The 15,425-nt window shown below is 48.0% G+C and overlaps 1 protein-coding gene across 9 annotated transcripts in view; it reads left to right on the plus strand.

Annotated features, from left to right (window-relative positions):
* MTSS1 (MTSS I-BAR domain containing 1) overlaps positions 1-15,425 on the plus strand; it is a 125,636-nt gene that overhangs the window by 88,775 nt on the left and 21,436 nt on the right. For all 9 annotated transcript variants that reach the window (XM_083189482.1, XM_083189483.1, XM_083189484.1 and 6 more), the window contains exons 4-6: positions 6,412-6,496; positions 12,818-12,909; positions 13,464-13,538. In XM_083189482.1, coding sequence (XP_083045608.1) covers positions 6,412-6,496; positions 12,818-12,909; positions 13,464-13,538 — 252 coding nt within the window. The remainder of the gene's footprint in view (positions 1-6,411; positions 6,497-12,817; positions 12,910-13,463; positions 13,539-15,425) is intronic.

Consider the following 15,425-nt stretch of genomic DNA (forward strand, 5'->3'; position numbering starts at 1 on the left):
GCACCTTACAGTTTCTGCCTATTTGTTCCCATAAACCATTAACGGCACAATGAAATGAATCTCTCCTTGCGTGTTCCATGCCATTTCCCCCATCTGTTCTTATACATAGGAGTCCATGTGTATTGGCGGAATGTTTCACACTATACACAATACATTTCATCAAAGTTCCGGTAAACATTTCCACATGGGAGTTGTAGTTCTCCAAGGTCTGCCAAGATAACGTAGATGCAGCAATGTTTAACTCTGCTTACGGGGTTGGCGGTGCATGGTAGGCGGTGGTCACCTTACATTGGGTGGTTCAGTAGCACATTTCCACCAAGCTGTAATTTCATTGAGACACAGTAGTTCTGCTGCAGTGGCTGATCCTCTTTATGTGAAGTTCTCCTATCCCCCCCCCCCCCCCCCCACCCACACCTCCTTTATCCCTACTGGTGTTGAATAACAAGCGGATTAATTCGGCGCACAGTCACAGCCTCTACAGTGTCTCCTTTACAGCAGTGACACAAAGATTCCATCAGAGGAAGACACCAAATTATTTAGTGACTTGTGGGTTTCCCTGCGATCATTAAACTTCAGCTCCCGATGCGCTCGTCCAGGTGCGGACAGGGAATATTAATGGAGAGGCAAGAATAAGGAATTATTTGGGTTTATTGTGCCCCATTCCCACACACAACTGTGTGATCGGAGCCAGTACTGTGTATTATTCCACTGAGCATCATATAATTATACACCGGATTTTACCATATGCACAGAAAAGTTCCCTGGAGGGGTTTGGGAACAAGGGACAGAAACCAGTGATTAGGATTGCAGTCTAGCGCAGCTTGCATTAATACACACCAACATAGGGAGAGCGTGTAAACTCCACACAGATGTGGCCCTGGTCGGAATAGAGGCAGAGACCCCACTGCTAAGTGTGCTATGTCGCATGTGACTGAGGAGGATATAGAAGTGCAGTACACACTGTATGCAAATGAGCTGACTGATCTACAGTATACTTCCCCCCAGGCTGAGCGGGCTCCTTCCTACGGATGGATGCCACGTTGGGGAGAGCACAGATCAGTATGCAGCTCTCTGCTAAGCGCTGTCAGACAGACTTAATCTCCTGCATTGCCAACTCACTGGCTTCTGGTTAAGGGAGAGTTACAGTGGTGGAACCCTATTATTTGCTACTTGGAGGCGGGCTCGCTGTGCTGAGGTCTTGGGTTCAACTCCCACTAAGGCCTTCGGTGTGGTGTTTGTATGTTTTCCCCTTTTTTGTGTGTGTTTCCTCTGTGTATTCTGCTTTCCCCTCACATTCCTTAAACATATATATTGGTTGTTTGACTTCGAACAATAAATGAACCCTATTGTGTATGTATGTGATTTCACCCTTGCGAGTGAACCAGATCCAAATATGTCAGCTGGCAGACATCCCCCCCGCACCCGCGTCATCATGCGAATGGGGCATGGACTGATGTGAATGACTGTGTAAAGTGCGGCACAATGGCCCTTATTCTGGTTCACACGCAAAGGAACGGGTACTCTAGGTGGGGCAGATGTAACTTGTGCAGAGAGAATTAGATTTGGGTGAGTTATTTAGTTTATGTGCAGGGTAAATACTGGCTGCATTATTTTTACACTGCAATATAGATATCCGTTTGAAGTAAAACCCCAAAATCTAACTCTCTCTGCACAAGTTACATCTGCCCCACCTGTAGTGCAGCATGGTTCTGTCCATTTGAGAAGGAATTTACCTTTGCGAGTGAACCAGAATAAGGGCCAATATGTGGGCGCTATATAAATACTGTTAAAAAAATGAAGAGGGGGGATTGCCCAACTGGAAAACCCTTAGTATACTGTAAGTCAAAAGTTTAGAAATAACATAAAGGCATGTGTATAATCGTTTCTGGACCTTATCAGAACAAATGAGATAGGAAGGCTGGTAGGCATATACAAGTATCTCCCCCACAAATACAGCCCTATCTTCTGTCTGTAATATCGCTGAAAAACATTCCAGTCCGCCTCCTTTATCATCCTTTTTGAGTCAGATCGCTGATAACAGAAAGCAGTAGCTTATAATCAGCTATACAGTAAATATAAAGACATTGGCAAATATCTCAAGTTCTATTAAGGAATTGTGACTTCTACACACAGCATTATATGTGCATTTAGTTATGAGATATGAAGGAATGCACTATGAAAAGTAGTGGGTGTGGCCTGATGATTAATATAATGCCCCACCCATTTTCTTCTTACATGAGGTGGGCAGGACTTGATCATTTGCATGATTGTGACATGTCTCCACCCACCTTGTTCCTATGTACAGAAGGTTCCACCTATTCCCAGAGTCACAACAGGAGGTGTGAACTGTTGGGGGTGGGTGAGGGACCGAAGTTGAGAATCATGGTTCTGCACTAGACGATATGCACGATGATATTGTTAATATCGATTTTCATTTTATTTAAATAAGTGTTCCTTTAAATTGAGAGGCTACAGGAAATATAAAAGGGTATGGGTGAAAACCGGACCAGGATAAAACCCCTGGACCGCCGGACCAGACATCAAACTCTAAATTTTGGAGCTTGTAGCCTCCGGTCCGGGGGGTGTCCTGTTCGGGGGTGTCCTGTCCGGGGGGCTGCCTGTGACACCTGTCACCAAGTAGAGGAGGAGGGGGTAGAATAAAGCCTCCCTGTATGGTCCTGGCATGTAGCAAAAACCGGACGGTCTGGACCACACGGGGAGGCTGTAATCTCCCCTCCACCATGTCCCTGGTGATAGCTATAACAAGGACCCCCCGGACCGGACCCTACAAGCTCCGGACTGCAGATTTTGATGTCCTGTCCGGCGGACCGGAGTTTAGTCCGGGTCCGGTTTTTACATAGTCCCAATATAAAATATATATATATATATATATATATCTCTATCTTAGTAAATGAAGCGTGCATCACTTTGTAATCAGACCACCTACGTTGCTGACTCACGGACCAGTGTTGATATTAAGACTGAACGCCCGAGTCTGTGAGGAGCCAACTCCTTAATATCACCCCCGGTAACTCTGGCAGCTGGAGTGTGACAAATTCTGTCATAATATCTCTCCCCCCCCCCCCCCCCCCCCCCCTCATTGCCCAACTCCAGTCCGGTGTTTGTAAAACATTCCGTCCTCGTTGGTGTAATTTCATAATCTGTGTAAATTCTCTCCGTCGCAGCGCGGCCCTAAATTGACCCTGGCTCTGATTTTTTGGCTGCGTGCACCAAGGCCTCTACAAAATGAGAACTGCGGTGCCACCGCCCTGTAATTGCAGTGTGCCTTCCCCTTCCCTGAGCATTTATAGACCCTTTCTGTCCACCTGTCATTTAGCAAAACCAGAGCCTTCTCTCTTGTGGCATTAGACTCATTCTGCTCCCAACCCTGTAATTGTCCGCATATGGGGGGTTATTCTGGTTGGTTGGTTCGGGTGCGAATTCGCATCCTGGTGAGTCAACCAGATCCCGCCTTGCTAATGGTGGTACGCCAGCCTACCATTCGCGCTGCGCATACATTCGCACGGCACGCGAATGCGTGTTTTACATAAACATCCATTCACAGCCTGCGGGGGAACACCCACATCGTTCGATGACCATCGAATGATGTGGAACGTACACACAGTTCTAAGGTTGCTCAGAGCAACCTTAGATCTGCGTGCACATTCTGAGGGAAGTGGGCGGGCAGCTGACATCCGGTGATGTCAGCTGGCCGGCCCCCGCACCCGCGTCATCGGCCCATGAGCGTGAGAATAGGCAGCATTCTCATGGGAAAGCCCAAGAAACCCTGGATGCTCCCATATGCTGATGGACTGCCCCCCCCCCCCTTCCCTGCCCTCTGTTCGCAAGGTTGAGTGCGTGCACCCGGCAAATAGAATGTTCGCCATAGCGGCACGCACAGAAATGCGCAAAGAGAAAACATCGGCCCCGTGCGAATGGACCTGAATAATGTCCGTTGTCAGAGGAGAAAATGAAATTCCCACACCCTTAACCCGTGGTACGCCTTTACCCAAACCACCCTCCACCAATGACAAATGAATTTCCCAGTTGTTTTACTACTAGTTACTAGCCCGTCAACATGACAAACAGAACTGTAATGTGCGACTGAACAGGTGTGGATCGTATTGTCGACTGCACTTAGGTCAACAGTCATTAGGTCGACAGGTGTCTAGATCGACAGCGGGCAAGGTCGACATGTGTTTAGGTCGACGCATCGTTAGGTCGACATGGGCTAGGTCGACCGTTTTTTTTTTTTTTACTGTTTTCAACCCAAAAGTCGACACAGTCGACATGGACACAGTTGAAACTCAACCGCAGACCCTCAAATCGCTCGCAATGCTTCGGGCACGGTGCCTCGCTGCGCTCGGCACACTATTTTATTCTCCCACCACGCCCAAGTGGATGGTAGGGCATGAAATACCGGCTGTCAGCACGTCGGCTCAAAAAACAGTAAAAAAAACATGTCGACCTAGCCCATTTCGACCTAACGCTGTGTCGACCTTGTCCCCTGTCGACCTTGACACCTGTCAACGCAATGGTGTCAACCTAAGTGCTGTCGACAATACGACCGTATCCAGCAACACTTACTTTGCTCCATCGATTCTAGCGCCATCTATTGGACACGGACAAGAAAAACACTTTAATTTCCTGTAGACAGGTGAGGAGCAGGGAATACGGTCGCTAAGTCGACACTATGAAGGTCAACATACCACTAATGGTCGACAGGGCTTAGGTAGACATGTGAAATCGGTCGACATGGCTAAATTTGACAGGGTTTGAAGGTCGACACAAGTATTAGGTTGACAATGGGAAGGTCGACATGAGTTTCCCCGTGAAAACGCTAAACGTTCACCTGTGAACGAACGCAGGCTGGCTGATGTCTGCTTGGGGGGCGGGTCGGCTGACGTCACATGACATCAGGGCCTGCCCCTTGTTCGTCCATCTCAGTTCTGACTGACTTTTATTACCGAAGGCTGAGAGAAATAATTTGATGGTTCTCTCCCCTTTGGCTGCATGCGAGGGGATGCGTTCTCGTACAGTGGGTTGCTCAAATCTTGGACAGTCTGTGCTACCATTATGGGCCATTATGGGGTCTGGCTTTTTACCAATGACCTTCCCAGCATCATCATCACAACAACCCCATGAGGAAGACTGTCACACAAACGGGCTATGTTTCTGAGACATGGCATCAGCGACCGCCCTGACAATATATTTCTCATTATAGATTTTATATGTGGGATCTGTTTTGACATTTTGAAAACATTTCAAAGCAATTTCTACATCTGATGTGGAAATAAAGGTTTGTTGCTGGGAGTGGAACCCCTACTGTGGCAGAGCTTGGTGCTACTCTGCGAAAGTGCCATACTGCCATCATGTGGTGGAGTGCAGCATTACATAGGGAAACTTAGTTTCAAGTATTTTTTATCTTTTTTGCCAATCAAAAAAAAAAAAGAGTGGGCCGGAGGGACTGCTGATGGCGTGGGAGAGGGCGTCAGAGTAGTGTAGAGCTAGCAGGGGTCAGCGGTGGCGGCAGAATTGTTTAAAACACTGGGCAGCCCTCTGATTGGCTGAATTAAACAATTATGCCACCACAGTAGCGCTAGCGGGTGGCGGAGGTCACTCAGCCAATCAGAGGTCTCTCGGCCAATCAGAGGGCTGCCCAGTGTTTTAAACAATTCTTCCGCCACCACTAACCCCCGCCGCACACTAGTGCTATTTCTAGCAGTACGATACAACGCCGCCCTCTGCCCGCCCTCTTCCAGCACCCAATGTGCCATCTCAAGATGGCATGCGACATCGGGTGTTCACAGAGGGCACTTTGTGCACCACAAGATGCGATCGGATTCGATGGACATCGCACTTCAATGTCGCATCAAATCCGATCACATAAGTGTACGGGCAGCATAAGTCTGAAGCGATGTGTAAACAGCTAATTTGTCGTTCTGATTGGCCGACATATCAGAACCTGGGATCACATTGAGCGATGTTACCAAAGGAAGGAACGATCGCTGTTCTGTCCATAATTAACATGCTTGGGCTCACTAGCGATGTCGTTATATTTGATGTGCAAGCATCGTATCGCGCATACGCACTGGGGGCAGATGTGTTAAGCCTGGAGAAGACATAGCATCAAAGGTGATAACGTACCAGCCAATCAGCTCGTACCTGTCATTTTTCAAAGACAGCCTGTAACTTGACAGTTCAAAGCTGATTGGCTGGTGCATTATCAGCTTCAATTTTATCTCTGTGCAGACAATCCGTCTGTCCGGATGGCGTATCGACCAATGTGTACCCAGCATTAAGATACACAATTCCAGTGAAATAAATGATGTACTGTATAATGTACATATTACTTCAATTGTTGTTAAATAATTCCCTGAATAACAATTTTTTTTTAAATTTATCTTCCAGGGGCAACAAGAGAAGTTGGTTCCGCTCTGACCAGAATGTGCATGAGGCATCGGAGCATTGAGTCCAAGCTCAGACAGTTTTCAAGGTCAGTCTTTATAGTTACTTACATGGCCTTTATAATTTACTAGTTGAAAGCTCATGAAAATGACGGCTTAGTCCCTTCTGCTCCTACCTCCAACCTCCCTCTCCCTCACAGCTTCCTCTCCCTCACAGCTCCCTCTCCCTCACAGCTCCCTCTCCCTCACAGCTCCCTCACTGCTCCCTCTTCCTCACTGCTCCCTCTCCCTCCCTCTCCCTCACTGCTCCCAAACTGCTCCCTCTCCCTCACCGCTCCCTCTCCCTCACCGCTCCCTCTCCCTCACCGCTCCCTCTCCCTCACCGCTCCCTCTCCCTCACAGCTCCCTCTTCCTCACCGCTCCCTCCGCTCCCTCTCCCTCACCGCTCCCTCTCCCTCACCGCTCCCTCTCCCTCACCGCTCCCTCTCCCTCACAGCTCCCGCTCCCTCTCCCTCACAGCTCCCTCTCCATATCCAGCAAGTTTGAAAAAGATAATTTTGCTTTTTACTTTGTAAGGAGTAATTTGGTCCTTTGAGTGGCCTCTAGTGGTCACTGGCGGTACTTCACCTCAGAGGTGGCACTGCTTCCTTCTCCCCAGCACTGAGTCGACATCAATGTCACTTGGAGGCCATTACTAACTGTAAGGCTGTTGCTGCTATGCACCCCCCTGATCCAGACTGTGTTTACCTGCACACCGTAGCACTGACTCTGGCCCCAGCCTTCATGCTGCACCAGCACTGACACCAATATTTTTTCAGCATATCTATAGAGCAAGATCTTTAATGTGGTATACCTGCCCTGCTCAGACACCGCATCATAAAAATAGGTCACTCCTAAATGTCATCCTTCTGCCAGACGACACGCTGCCCCAGCAGTGTCCTGGAGAGTCAGATAGGTGGCACCTTGCCAGATATCAGAGGACCCAGCTGATGGTGTGACACATGGCTGCACAGGTAGCGTCCTGGGATCAGGTGTAGCTTGTTCTTCTTCCCCTGATGCATGAGGCCACTAGCGCCTGAGGTCTGATTCGCCAGACAGTCTCTGTTTGATATTCCAACTTGATTCTGCTTGGCTTCTGCTGACCAATCAGTGCTAAGGACACATAACTAGAGGTCATGTGTCAATAGAGTGTTCCACCTGTGGAGCAGAGTCTCCCACCGGCACTCCGTGGGGAGGTTTCTTGTAACACAACCTTTATAGGAAGACGTGGCCTGTGCTTCTCATAGGAGAGGTCCCGGATCAGACGGGCAGAGAGCCACTGAGCAGGTGAGAGGTTACGGATCTGCTGAGGGCTAGACTGTAGCGTTTCTAGTTTATTTTGGAACTAATTGCCGTCATTGATTTGTGCTGCACAAGGGACTTTTAATAGCGTTCTAATAGCGGTTCTAGAGATTTGAGCTTATTCTGGGTAGTGATTTGTTGTAAGACTGCGAGGTATTTCCTTGTCTCTGGTTGAGCGATTAATCTGATTACATGTAATCGTACCATTAATACATGCAGTGGTTCCCTGGGGTGGGCAGCGATGTAGCCAGTCCCCACAGGCCGTGGAACAGATGTGTCCTCCTAGACTATTGCGCACATTGTGGTAAATGGCCCCACTCAGAGTTCCAGGTTCTGTGCTGGGCGGCTGCTCAGACTCTCACTCAGAATATGCATCTTATTCACATAATATAAAACAAGTGGAAGCAGCACAATTACTCGGATCATTTCACTGCAGCACATTTGTACAGTGTGTGTATGGGTGCCAGACAGGCGGGATTCTGGCGGTCATTAGTCCGACAGCGGAATCCCGACTGTTAAGGGGCATTAGTCCGACATCGAAATCCCGACTGTTAAGGGGCATTAGTCCGACATCAGAATCCCGACTGTTAAGGGGCATTAGTCCGACATCAGAATCCCGACTGTTAAGGGGCATTAGTCCTGCATCGGAATCCCGACTGTTAAGGGGCATTAGTCCTGCATCGGAATCCCGACTGTTAAGGGGCATTAGTCCGACATCGGAATCCCGACCGCTAAGGGGCATTAGTCCGACATCGAAATCCCGACCGTTAAGGGGCATTAGTCCGACATCAGAATCCCGACTGTTAAGGGGCATTAGTCCGACATCAGAATCCCGACTGTTAAGGGGCATTAGTCCGACATCAGAATCCCGACTGTTAAGGGGCATTAGTCCGACATCGGAATCCCGACTGTTAAGGGGCATTAGTCCTGCATCGGAATCCCGACTGTTAAGGGGCATTAGTCCGGCATCAGAATCCCGACTGTTAAGGGGCATTAGTCCGACATCGGAATCCCGACCGCTAAGGGGCATTAGTCCGACATCGGAATCCCGACCGCTAAGGGACATTAGTCCGACATCGGAATCCCGACCGCTAAGGGACATTAGTCCGACATCGGAATCCCGACCGCTAAGGGACATTAGTCCGACATCGGAATCCCGACTGCTAAGGGGCATTAGTCCGACATCGGAATCCCGACCGCTAAGGGGCATTAGTCAGACTTCGGAATCCTGACAAGGGTCCTGACAGCGCTTGTACTGTTTATCCTGCTAGATCGGGGCCTTGCTTGTAAACAATAGGCAAAGCCCTGCGCTGCACAGATCCCTCAACACACATCGTAGTGTGCATCACTGTTATACCGTGATGTGTTCTGAGCGACGGGGCTTAAGCCCGTCGCTCAGCCTCCCTGCACCCGTCGCCCTATGTGTACAGGACTATAAATGCACAACAGTCGGTATCCTGACTGACAGGGGCTATTCTCCCTTGTGAAGGTCCAATACCCCCATAGAGGGAGAACAGAACCCGTAGCGAGCCACAGAGACCGCAAGGGGCTTTGTTGCACTTGCCCCCCTCTTGGAGTCCCGAAAGTCGGGATTCTGATGTCTTACTAATGACCGCCGGAATTGCGACTGTCTGAGCGTCAAACCCACACCCGCGTGCTGTGATACATAGATCCCTACGTACATTTCTAGAGAGCTGCACTTGGCTGTGGTGACTGGATGAATGTGATTTGTATTAATCTTCCGCCTACATTCCTGCTGATCTATACAATGATGCCAGACCTCATATGTTAGATGCTGGAACGTACGTTTGGTTCTGTTTTCTGTACTTACTGAGCCTTGGATCCGTCACATCTCCACCCTCACAAAACAAACACAGCCGGTGGGTATTAGTCTGTGTTTCCCAAACATACCCCTACGTAATCGCTGTGCTTTGTTCTTGCCTGTGTATATCTGTATTAATAGCACTTTGGGGTCTATTTTTGATGACTGGCAATAGGATAGGTTTCCTGCTGATGCTTATTGCAATGCTCGAAAATCATCTATAGCCCTGATTGTATTCTTAATCTCTGATTCCTCAGCGATTCCGGCCTAGAGCAGTGATCTAGCTTTCAGACGGGCCAGTCCCCGATGACCCGCTACTGTGTAGTACAAAATGCCAGATCTCACATTTCCAGCGAATACTGAAATACCAACTAAATACTCACCCCCTCTCCTCCCCATCCTAACATATTGTCACCTCACCTCTGATCCCCTCCATTCTGACCTACTATTCACCCCCTCTCATTGCCATCCTGACTTCCTAGTCTCGCCTCCTCTCTCTCTACCATCCTGACCTCCGATTCCACCTCCTGTCCTTATTCTGACCTCCTAATCTCACCTCCTCTCTTCACCATCGTGACCTATTGACATCTTACCTTCTCTCCCCATCTTTCTGACGTGACCTCCTTTTCTCACCTCCTCTTCTACCCATCCTTACCTTACCTACTCTCCTAGCCATCCTGACCTCCTATTCTCACCTCCTCTCCTCATCATTGTGACCTATTCTCACATTCTCTCCTCACTATCCCGACCTCATCATTCTGACCTCCTATTCTCACCTGCTTTCCTCCTATACTCACCTCCTCTCCTCCCGATCCTGACCACCTATTCTAACCTCCTCACCTCCCCATCCTGACTACCTATACTAACCACCTCTCCTCCCCGTCCTAACCACATATTCACCACCTCTTCTCCCCATCCTGTCTACCTATTCACCACCTCTCCTCCCCATCCTGAACACCTATTCACCACCTCTCCTCCCCATCCTGAACACCTATTCACCACCTCTCCTCCCCATCCTGAACACCTATTCACCACCTCTCCTCCCCATCCTGAACACCTATTCACCACCTCTCCTCCCCATCCTGAACACCTATTCACCACCTCTCCTCCCCATCCTGACCACCTATTCACCACCTCTCCTCCCCATCCTGACCACCTATTCACCACCTCTCCTCCCCATCCTGAACACCTATTCACCACCTCTCCTCCCCATCCTGTCTACCTATTCACCACCTCTCCTCCCCATCCTGACCACCTATTCACCACCTCTCCTCCCCATCCTGAACACCGATTCACCACCTCTCCTCCCCAACCTGAACACCTATTCACCGCCTCTCCTCCCCATCCTGAACACCGATTCACCACCTCTCCTCCCCTCCCCATCCTGACAACCTATTCACCTATTCTGACCTCACTCCTTGGTTTTCCCCTAATCTACAGTAATTACTTTGTTTGTAGCCCTGAGTCTGTTAGGATTTATCCGATGTAAAAAATGGCACATCAAGTGCCAAATCGTAGTGAGCTCTCCCGGGCAGCTGCTAGAGGGGAGCTCAGGGAAAATTAGGTCCAACTTGTCCTTCGGACAGATCGGCCTAATGTATAGGGGCCTGTCTGTCTCCGGTGCAAGGAAACAGTTGTCAAGAAGCACCGGAGTAATGGTATAAGGGCAGGGGGTGTCTCAAAGGACTTGGGTGGGAACAAAAACTTCAAAATGAATTAAAGTGCCTGAAAATGTTGCGCAAGATATAATCCCTTCCACCTCACACACTCACTCACACAGACACGACAATGGCGACAAGTATTGCTGAAGTACCCACAATACCTACAGAACTGTGCAGGCCATAATCACTACTGTATTGGATAATTAGATGGGTTGCTCTACCAGCCGTTCACTTAAGGTGAAGCTTTTATTAACACGAGGTGCTTGTTACTGTATATAATGAAGACTCATTACTCTTAGATTACAATGAGTAACTGCAATTTCTCCTTTGCATGACTCCCAGCCTAGGGAGCGCTACTGAAAGGCTGACGTAGAGTTGGCAGAGTTTGTAGCTACCTCGATAATATCGGTCTATAATGTACATAGGGCTTTTGTGATCGCACAGATCATGTGATACTGCTCAATAGAAAACAAACAACAACAATATTCTAACACATTAGAATATAATTTGCTGGATCGTTAGCTGCTGTCACTGCTGTTGCCAGGGTTTTTTGTCCCCTCCCTTCTACCCGTTTCTCCCCGCCCCCTTTTGCCCAGTATCTCCTTCACCTTCCTCTTTCTCACTCCACCTCTTTCCCTTTGTCTCTCCTCCAATTTTTCTTTCTTCATCCTCTTCTGTCTCTCTCCCTCCTTCTCTGTGCCTCTCTCTCCCTCTCTTTACCTCAACTCCACCTCCCTATGCCTCGCTCTTCACACTCCTTGATAAGCTCGTGAAGCCCCAAGTGCCCGGTCTCTATCTGCTGTGACTGATTACTCACGGTGGGTAACGTTGTGTATATATATTCTAATTCTCCATATATACACTGATCAGCTATGACATTAACCCTTTCAGTGCCAATTGAGTTTGTCAAAATAGGTGTGAAAATTGACAAGCCAACATTTGTAGTGATCACAATGACTTGTAATATTACCTTTATATAGGAAATATAATCTTTTTTTTTTTTTTTTACAGAAGTTTTTATTTGAATTTATATAACAAATGTGAGCGACGCTAGAATTTTATCTTGAACATTTCACACAGAGATGTTGGCACTCAAAATGGTTAACACCACTGACAGGAGAAGTGAATCACAGTGGCATCTGGCAAAGGGTGGGCTATATTAGGCAACAAATTATCAGTCCGTTATTGGATTTGATGTGTAAGGATCTGAGCTATCAGATGGCTAGGTGACTGGGCGAGTGTATTGGGAGGTTCTGTTGGGTGTCCCTGGCATGCAGAATTTAGTACCAACCAAAAGTGGGCCAAGGAAGTGAAACCAGGGGTGAACTAGTGACACTAGTGACAGTGATATCGAGCAACGACTTCCTACAGAAGGCTCCTGTAGGACAAATTGCTGGAAAAGATAATTGTTGCAGTCCAAGTACCACCGCCTCATGGGACTGGTATTCCCGATGGCCGTGAACTCTTTCTGGAAATGGCACTGATCATTGCTTACAAGTTTAGTATCTGATGTTAGTCGACTAACTCTCTCTCTCTCTCTCTCTCTCTCTCTCTCTCTCTCTCTCTCTCTCTCTCTCCCATATCAGCGCACTGATCGACTGCCTGATCAATCCACTACAAGAGCAGGTGGAAGAATGGAAGAAAGTCGCCAATCAACTAGACAAGGACCATGCAAAAGGTAAGTCCCAGCATTCATTTAGAAGGGTTTTGCAGAACTTGCCCTCAACCTTTAACAGTGAGATAGTTTGGCCCACCCTTAACCTGAATCCAGGTGCTGCGTGACATCACAGTCTGCTTGCTGGTCCCAGAGCCAAGTTTTATGAGTGGGCACAATGCTTCAGACAAACTGGGGTGGAGCGGGATGCCAAGTTTGTTATATGGGTGCATGTTATATATACACACCAGATACCGCACCTGTTCATGAACCCCCCCCCCCCCCCCAGCCCTCTGCACACACCTATAAAATTATGCAAATAAATTTGTCGTCTAGTAACACCTGTCCTGTATTCAAGAGCCCGTCCTAGGCAAAGCTCTCCATGTGGACCATAATGTTATTAAGTAATAGCCGCCGGTCTTGGCAGATTAAATCTAGGTACTTATCTATTAATTACCGTCGTGTGTTGCAGTATAAATGAATGGGCAGTACAGTTTGCTACAGGCGCAGTCCGTTACCCTGCAGGCTGTTTGCTGAGTAATTATCATCATCATCACCGTTGGCTTAATTTATTTCAGAATACAAGAAAGCCCGTCAAGAAATCAAAAAGAAGTCGTCGGACACACTTAAGCTGCAGAAAAAAGCTAAGAAAGGTAAAACCCTCCTTGTTATATCGTTTGTTTCTTTAATGAGCACAACCTATCTGGTTACAGGACACCAGTGACATCACTGATGCTGGGCTAAGACTTTAGTCCCAATGCACTCTCTATGTGGAAGGCCCTGACTGTGATGTGAATGCGATAGGGGGCAGCTCCGCCCTTAATGCTGAACGGTATGGGCGCTGGTGCCTGAGAAAATATATATATATATATATATATATATATATAGGTAAGTAGGTGTATCGGGTTGGCACTCGTGGCTTCAATAAAAATCCGGTGCCAGGAACATAATAGAGCAATAAGAGACACTTACCCCCTCAGAGAAAGGATGGATCCGGCACACGGTAGTATAGGTGAAGAAAAAGAGGTTTATTAAGAGTGCAACATTGCACTAAGTGACAGCTGCTGACCTGACAGCCGTTTCAACTGCTGGGTGCAGTTTTCATCAGAGGTCCTCTGATGAAAACTGCACCCAGCAGTTGAAACGGCTGTCAGGTCAGCAGCTGTCACTTAGTGCAATGTTGCACTCTTAATAAACCTCTTTTTCTTCACCTATACTACCGTGTGCCGGATCCATCCTTTCTCTGAGGGGGTAAGTGTCTCTTTTATATATATATATATATGTGTGTGTGTGTTGCCCCTCTGTATTTCCTGGGCGCCCAGCCTTACTCTATCCCCCATTCTTGCTTTCTCATTGGCTAAAACAACTCTTAATGGAGATTGATCTGCATATATTTATTCACACATGTATCATAATTCTTAGAGATCTAGGAAATATGCCAAGACACGGATTGTACGTACATCACCATATGTGCTGTGACTAGCGGGAAACTAATATTATGTTTGTACCAAAATGTGATTTAGTAATTTTTAACTGTGTAGTAAATATCTAAATAAAACCAGAGGCCCCATGCGGGGAAAATAAAATATGTTGACAGAGCGGAAGTAATTGGATGATGTTCTGTTGGAACCTTGACGAGCCCTTCGTTACGCTTCTGTCTGTTTCTGGTTAATGAGCACAAACTGTTATTTTATGATAAATCCCAGAATGCCTCTGTGACCGGCGCTAGGTCTATGTAGAAGAGCTGTGGTTGTGTCTGGTCTTCATTGGCTTCTGTCCTCATTATCCAAATTCAGCATAAATTATAACATCACAAATATCGGTACTTGTTTCCTAGCACGGCGCCAACGATTTTAATTGTATCCATTGGGTCGGAAAAAATCGGGTCCATCGCATGCAACCAAATCGCACCGCAACCGACCCAATTTTTACATTGGAACCAATGTAAAATGGTCCCTGAGACCCGATTTTACATTGGACCCAATGTTAAATGCCCAACAGACCCCAATTTTCATTGTATACCCACCCTGATGTGTCAAATGCCCCCCCATTGTTAATGCCACCCCATGATAAACGCCAACCCGAAGCGTGGCGAGCGCAGCGAGCCCGTGAGGGGCGGTGGTACGCGTCCTCCGACCTTTTCATAACCCCACTATCCACGTCGGCGTGGAGTTGTTTTTATATAGTGTGGCGAGCTCAGCGAGGGGCCGCGCATAACTTCACAGGTATTACGATTCCCTCGCGGGGCTCGCTGCGTTTGCCACGCTTTGGGCTCCACGCTTTGAGCTGACTATATAAAGTCAGCTCCACGCCGACATGGATAGTGGGGGTATGAAAAGGTCGTAGGACGCGTACCGCCGCCCCTCGCGGGCTTGCTGCGCTCGCCACGCTTCAGGTTGGCGTTCATCGTGGGGTGGCGTTAACAATGGGGGGGCATTTCACATACAAATTACCCATCAGGGTGGGTATACAATCAAAAATCGGGTATGGTGGGCCATTTACCATTGTTCCCTATGTAAAATCGGGTCCATCGCATTGGT

Source organism: Crinia signifera, chromosome 5 (assembly GCF_055691185.1).
Source record: "Crinia signifera chromosome 5, ASM5569118v1, whole genome shotgun sequence".
Lineage (NCBI taxonomy): Eukaryota > Metazoa > Chordata > Amphibia > Anura > Myobatrachidae > Crinia > Crinia signifera.